Source organism: Montipora capricornis, chromosome 1, assembly GCF_036669925.1.
Source record: "Montipora capricornis isolate CH-2021 chromosome 1, ASM3666992v2, whole genome shotgun sequence".
Lineage (NCBI taxonomy): Eukaryota > Metazoa > Cnidaria > Anthozoa > Scleractinia > Acroporidae > Montipora > Montipora capricornis.
The window spans coordinates 21,712,402-21,719,741 of NC_090883.1; the positions used below are offsets into that span (position 1 = coordinate 21,712,402).

General features: G+C 37.8%; 1 protein-coding gene across 5 annotated transcripts in view; it reads right to left on the reverse strand.

The window, feature by feature from the left end:
- LOC138025130 (RNA-binding protein 45-like) overlaps window positions 1–5,516 on the reverse strand; it is a 10,073-nt gene extending 4,557 nt beyond the window's left edge. For 3 of the 5 annotated variants that reach the window (XR_011127162.1, XR_011127159.1, XR_011127164.1), the window contains exons 1-2: window positions 5,202–5,503; window positions 1,489–2,738 (exon numbers count right to left, since the gene is read on the reverse strand). Coding sequence is in view for 1 of the 5 variants with exons in the window: in XM_068872373.1 (XP_068728474.1) it covers window positions 1,554–2,738; window positions 5,202–5,498 (1,482 nt within the window). In the remaining 4 variants the exon portion in view is untranslated. Of the gene's footprint in view, window positions 2,739–5,201 lie in introns of all 5 variants that reach the window. The other 2 variants (XR_011127152.1, XM_068872373.1) reach the window with 2 other exon arrangements.
- Window positions 5,517–7,340: the final 1,824 nt, after the last annotated feature.

Here is a 7,340-nt window from a genome sequence, read left to right on the forward strand (position 1 = left end):
GCAATTTTTAATTTTCCGCCAAACAGGATAACAATCAAAACGGAAATCTTTCTTTTTCAGTTTTAGGAACCAATCTCGTTACACTTGACATTATTGCACTCTTGCTACAAAGGATCTTTAAAAAGCTACAATGTACAATGCATACGGTAACATAAAGTGTTAAGTCTGCAAAAATCAATGGCTAACAATATTTATAATGGTCCTGTAATTTAAAGTAAATACAAACAATAAATCAAACATTTATAAAATGTTCATTATACATTTACCTTTTAGAACAGAGGTTTAAAATGTTTGTACCTTTTACGTCAGATCAAGGACAAATTATTGAAAACTTGTGTAGTTTTACATGCTTTTTGTAGTTTGGAAGCTCGTTTTTAAGGACATTTCGAAGAATAAGGATTTTATCTCTTTCACTGATCAAAAGTCATTCTTTGTAAAATCGAGGTTTTACTATGCTTCAAGTCCACACAGAATCACAATCGTTTGGTTTGATATTTCAACTTTTTGTTTCAAAACAGACCCGTAATTCACCTTTTAAAATAACAGAAAAGCGACTGCAATCAATGGTAACATAGCTGACTTTTTAGACATGGAAAGACAAAATTTCATGAATACCTAAGAAGACAACTTCTGGCTGATTCAAACCAAGTAACCGAAAGTGTAATACATTATAAGAAAGCTTGACAATGAAGGAATGGTCAAAATCCCACCAATCTAAAAGGGTCAAATCTACATCAAACCCTCTATGCTACCGGTTAAAAGAACCTGTCATTGTAACAACAATAATGATGCAAATTATTATCTCGTAACACCAATTATTTATGTACACCTACAAACAAGTTCAAGTAAATGCTTGTAAGAGGAGATCGTTTAAAATTAGGCGCAACACTAAAAAAACAGAACTGACATTAGTGGCACCAAAATCCCATTAAAAAGTCTCAAGATTATTCTATGAACTACAGCAAATTGTCTGAACAAATCCAAATTGTCAATCCTGAAAGTCTTGTATCTGCCATTCACACAAGTGAAGTCTTGAAGTTCTGTACCTATTCTAATCCATGTCAAAAGTTTTTGTTCCCATCCAATTTTCAGTCCACATGTACTGTATCATCTGTGATGTCCAGTCCACAAGTCTTGTACCTTGAATGATGTGCAGTCCGTAAGTCCTGTATCTTCTGTGTTGTCCAGTCAATAAGTCCAACATTATAATCCTGGCATCCAAAGTTTTCAGTTCTGTTATTTTAACCTGATGTTTCGTGCATGGGGATGCCATATTTTACGATGTGCAGTAAGGCAGTCCATGTTCCGTTGACAAGTCCCATAATATTTCATCTGTCGTCAGGCATAACATGTCCAGAGTTCAAAATAAGTGCTTTAGGAGTCTCTGTAAATGTGCTTGGTGCTAACAGTTAAGTCGGTTCCAACATGACAAACACCACTTAAATCGACCAGTATACCAAGAACATGGAGTAAAACATTTTACTGTACCTTCATAGTTATAAAACATCAAAATGTGCTAGAGGTCCCAGAAGAGTCATCCAGGGCAGTTTCATTCAAGTACGTGGCCTTTTCCTAGATGCCTCTGACTTTGGTGGATCAGCATGCATCACTTTCAACTTCATTCCCAGTACTTCATGTCCATGTAGACCTTCGATAGCTGCATCGGCAGACTCCTTGCTTGCAAACTTAGCATAGCCAAAGTTCCGCTCCTTCATCATCCACACGTCAATCAAGTTTCCAAACCTGCTGAAGACATCTTTGAGTGCATTCTCAGGAGGTGGAGCTGGCTGGCAAACTATGAACAGCCTTGATGCCACTTCAGAGTTCATGTCTGCTAAAGGCGCTGGGGCCGGGAGAGCTGCTGTAGTGTAAACAGCACCTGGGTCAGCAGCATATGGATTCCCTGTAAGCGATGACTTGGAGCCATAAGACTGTACCTGGAAAGCAGCATCATTTCCCTGCCCAAGGCCATTATTTCGTGCCCCTGGGGGATCTTCGGCATACTTCACCACAAGTTTTGAACCCGGGGGGTATTCAAATCCATTCAGCTTCTCCTTAGCATAGATTGCAGATCCTACAGAGTTGTATGTAACATAAGCAAACCCCTTAGATTCTCCAGTATTGAAATTTCGCTTTAAATCACACATCTGCATTCCTGGGATGATGTCGAACAAGCGAGACAACTGCTCTGCTGTAATCAATGGTGACACTTTGACAAATAAACGGGTTGGAGTGTGTGATGTTGTTATTGATTCTGCAACAGCAGCCGCAGGGTTTTGTCCACCGTAGTAATCTACAACCCCAGGAATAGAAGACTGGGAATTCATGGTCACATTCACTGGTGGAGCCAGCGCTGAAGAAGAAAAACTATTTGTCTCTAAAAATGGGTTATGTGGTATCAATGTGGAGTGCAAGGCTGCTGCAGCAGCTGCTGCATTTCGAGCAATCTTTGCTGATTTGGGTTCAGCCCAAACAGCTTTGAGTGCCTTATCACAGTTCTCAAGTGCAACGGCTGCAGATGAAGACTTGCGGAACTTCACATAACCGTAACCCTTGTTTTCGTGAGTGGCATGGTCTCTTACGATCTGCACATACTCTATTTCACCAAAATCTTGAAATTTCTGCCGCAACCTGTCCTCTGAATAATCCTTGGGGCAGATCACAAATAGGCGTGTTAGGGCTGTTTCATCCTGAAAATCAGTCTTTGAACCAGAAAACTTCGACTGGGCAATCATTACCTACACAAAGAGGAACGTATTTAGTAGGTAAGCAAGGGACATGGAGTCAGTTGAGAAAACAGAAGATAATGAACAATAATGAGACCAAAATAATGATAGATTGGGAAATACTAGTATTAATTTTACTGTATGTCATGTGGCTGAAGCCCAATGGTCATGGTTTAAATGCACAGAGTATTTGGTGTTACTGTATCTTATCCCTCAGATTGTATGCATGCTATGATTGGCTAATTTAGCCGGCCCTATTCTACAAGTTTTTAATCTTGTTCATGAGAAATAAACTTGTGAACCAGTTTGAATCTTGGAAGCAACTACATGTATTTCAAAAAGCCGCCAATAACGTTTATTCGTTTTTCACATTTTAACACATGTAAATCATTTGCGGCAATTGCACATGTACGTCTTGACTTCAACTACTTTCCTTTCCCAGGCACCCAAGGTAATCAGGCACATGGGAAACGTCTTACAAGTACTATTTAGCTTTGTTTTCTTGGTTTGTACTGTAAGTTAAGGATCCTTGTTTTTCTGTTGATTTATCCATATTTAATTAAACCAAGTGATACAAACTTGGACCAGAGCTAACGATAAAGACCCTGAACTCAGTTAGAACAACGTATGTACATGTATTATGTCACTTAGAAACAGTAACAAACCCAAGGTTACACACGGAGTTTTGATTTTAAAGCATTGATACCATCACCTATTAAAATCCTTTCCTCCTAAAAACAAACACATTTCCATGAAATTCCAAATCCAGAAACAGCCACATGTAATGCTATTTTCATCTAGAATATTGCTGCAGTCTTTCTGCAGTAAAAGTTACAGTCCACAATTCCGAAACAGAAACATGCAACTACATGTATTCCGTCTAAAATAATAAACTCTGTTCCTAACACAGGTAACATCTACAAGTGAAATGTAGGCAAAGCTTTCTTTGACTAGCACTGCGCCAGATAATTCACAACAAATCCTTGCCAATAAGCACTTTTTGTAAGCATGAGAAGATGGAGAAAAAATCAAATGTGAATTGTATAATACCAAAAAATGTGAGAGTTTAGATGGTGGAAGAAGAAAGTTATATAGAACTGTGACTTGTGATCATTAATTCAAACGAACATTAGAATTATTGTAATAAAAACTTGGTTTGAGATGCAAAGAATAAGTGGCCGAGTGTTACATGTATTTCCAATTTAACAAAATGCATCCACGGGCTTTGGTGATAATTATTTCAAACCTATACAAAAATGCATTAAAGACATTCAAGAGAGTAAAGTCACAAGTAAAATCTTTATTGCTTGTTCCAACAACTGAAATAAGAGCAGTAGAAAACAAAAGACATATTTTTATTACTTTGTTACAAACCCTATTATATTTATATGCATGTTTGCCTAATGAATATTGAGTTCCCATGACTTACACATTAAAAAGATCTTAAAGATTGTAGATAAATTATAGAGATAAGATAACACTTGACCAAAGATATCCCATTAGCAATACATTTGTAGTTTCGCCAAAATATGACGATAGGCTAAGGTAGCTAATGAAAAATTAATCATTTTGAAAGGGGCCTCCATTTTTGAAATTTAATTCCATTAGGGGTTCAATACACTGAACAAACACTTTAATTGAAGAACAAGCAACATCTCATCAATTTTTAAAACCCCTCTTCGATAAGCGTAACAAAAACGCTTTCAAAAATCCATAGGGGTACAATATGTGGAAGCCAAAATAAATGTTAAAATAAAAGGCAAAAGTAAAGTTCTAATTTTAGTTTTCTTATTTTAGGCTTTTCCTCACCATAAAACTTTGATAACAACGTATAGCTTTGATGCAAAAGCTCTCCTTTCCACTCACAACATACATGTAATAAAGGTAATAAGAGTGTGAAAAATTTATAGCCAGGGAAGATATATCCAAATTATTTTTCAACGAAGATGCAAGCAAGTTTATTTGCATTGTATGAAAAAAAGTTGTTGGAATACACATCCAAACGTAATTGGTGAAATATATAATTTGATATTTTCGTTTACTGATAGCACACAATCGTAACACGGTTTTCCCCAGGTCTATAGAAGAAAATTGTTTTAAAGACTTCGGGTGAAAGTGGTCATCTGACATAAATAATTCACTACTTGAGAGCTCTCGGTCTAAGACAAAGCGCGTTGATAAATTTGTCTCTATCCTCTAATCTGTCAACAACCTTTTTCCAGTTTTTTTCTCAAAACTCACAGAAGGCACTAGATACAATAAACTACTATAAACTGTCAAAAGTATTTTTCCCAATTCATAGAGCAATCAGATCTCACAAGAGTACTTCTCGGAAGTGAGGGATCACGAAAGAGCACATGGCGTAAAATTTGCAAATTAGTGAGTTGACAAATTCAAAGAAATGTAAACGTAACCTCAAAATTTGAACACAACGCTAAACAATACACGTAGCTATAGATTAAACTTTGGGCTCACCTTAATAGGTTTGGGGTCTTCTCCTATTACTTTGCCATCCATTTCTTCGCAAGCTCTCGCAGCCGAAGACGCTTTCGAAAACTTGATGTAGCAGACCCCACGATTTTCCTTCGTCAGTTTGTCTTTGACGACCCAGACATCCTCGATGAAGCCGATATGTTCAAATGCAAGCTTCATGTCATCCGATGTGTGTTTTTTACTACAGACTATAAAAATTCGAGAGAACGGAGGGTTATCGACGTCAACACGGCCTGAAACGGATCCCGCGTCCATGGCTTGCTGGTGATTCGTGGCCATCTTGAATCGTATTAATTTGAAGGCAGCTTAGTGACGCGAAGTGCCTCGTGGGAAATGAACAGACTACCCTAATCCCGTGGGGTACCTGTGGCAGGGGCTCGACCCCGTTTCTTTCTTTCTCTGACAGAGCTGAAAAACGACTGCGCATGCGCCAGATAGGGAGCACAAATCGTGCATGAAAATATTAATTTTGTGGAATGCCCCTTTCAGGGATGTTTACTAGTTGTCTATGCTCTTAAGATTTTGTTCAAACTCATCAAGTACAATGTAGCATGCATGAGTGAAATGTCTCAAGTTTAGATCAGTTTTACAATATGCACTGTGTTGTCTGAACTGATCCTTGTAAAATTTTTGTAGTTTCTTGTCAATTGTTAAATATGGGAAAAAAAGGATTTACTTTCTGAAAGAAAAATAACATTAATGACGTCTCTTGATCAGGTTAGGATCTGATGAATTTTTATTTTAAAAGGCAAGCAAATCAAGGGGCAAATTAATTTTCTCTGAGCTTTTTTCCAGGATGAAGCACTGCCTGCTCTCTGTGTATCATACAGTGTATAATCTTTTCACCGATTTATCTCAGTTTCTTTTGGGGATTGCGTTCATCTCTCTACTATAAATATAACAAAAAATGCTGTGTAAAGAGCGAAAGATGTATTTTGCTTTCATGATAATTATAAATTCGTATTGAAATTTGGAGAAACGTGGAGCTCAATTTGCCTGAGTTCTTGCATCTTTGCATACTCCATTTTAATATCGCTTTCAGCATGCTTGCCAAAATATCTTTTGTAAGCGTGTCACCATTCACCACCCGGTCTATAATTCACCAGTTGTCTTCCTTTATTGTTCAGAGTATTATAGAGAGTATCTGGAACGTCATAAGGTTTTTCAATGTCTCTTTACCGACACAGACAAAGAGGCATTGTCCTGTATCGCAACCACTCGACGAACTAGTCTCCACCGATAAGTTCGAAGCTCTCACCAATTCCACCGGCCGAACATCGCCAAAACAGGGTTTAAGGGAATTCATGGTCCTCCCAGAAAACCAACAACTTGCAAAAACCTTTCGAGAAACTTGCGACAAAAGCCAACACTGTCAAAAAAGTAAGCATTGCAGCGCTCGTTACCTCCATTCACCGTATAGTCACACGAAAGGTGCATTTACCGCGCGAAAACAATTTTTACACAATTTGTACACCCCTTCAATTTTTGGAAAAACATCAAAACTCGTCAAAAATTGTGACAAAATCCTTATCTTTCAAACAGCGACCTTATTTTTTTGATTTAATCAACGGCTGTCATTTTCCGGCGAACAAATAGTCTTTTTGAATGAGCGCGCCCTTGAGCCTGCGTTTCGTGCCGCGGATCAGTGACTTGCGCAGTCGTTTTTCAGCTCTGTCTCTTTCTCTCTCTCTCTCTCTCTCTTACGATTTTTTTTGGTTGTTCTTCCAGGGCCGTGCTGTGCCCCCACTTTTCCCTCCAAAAACTAAAAATAGAATTTCATCTTCCAGAAGTTGAAACAATCAAGATGTCAATAATTCCGGAGAAAATCATTCCTGATAAATTTTCATTACAGTACGCACTGTTTCCCAGTCTTTTATTCGGTGATGCAAAACTACTGAAAAAACAGCTAAAAAATTACAGCAAACGAGAAATATGACAAAAATATAAAAATGTATCAAATCGTCTTGACATCCAGACGACTCACTCACTTCTTCAGAGGGCCACAAGTTCATCAGTAATGTTAGTTACTGCCACGTGTTACCCTCATAAAATAAAGTCTCTCTCTCAACATAATCTAAAGTCAGGAATGTCCTCTCAAAGATCCCGACACTTAAAGCAGAA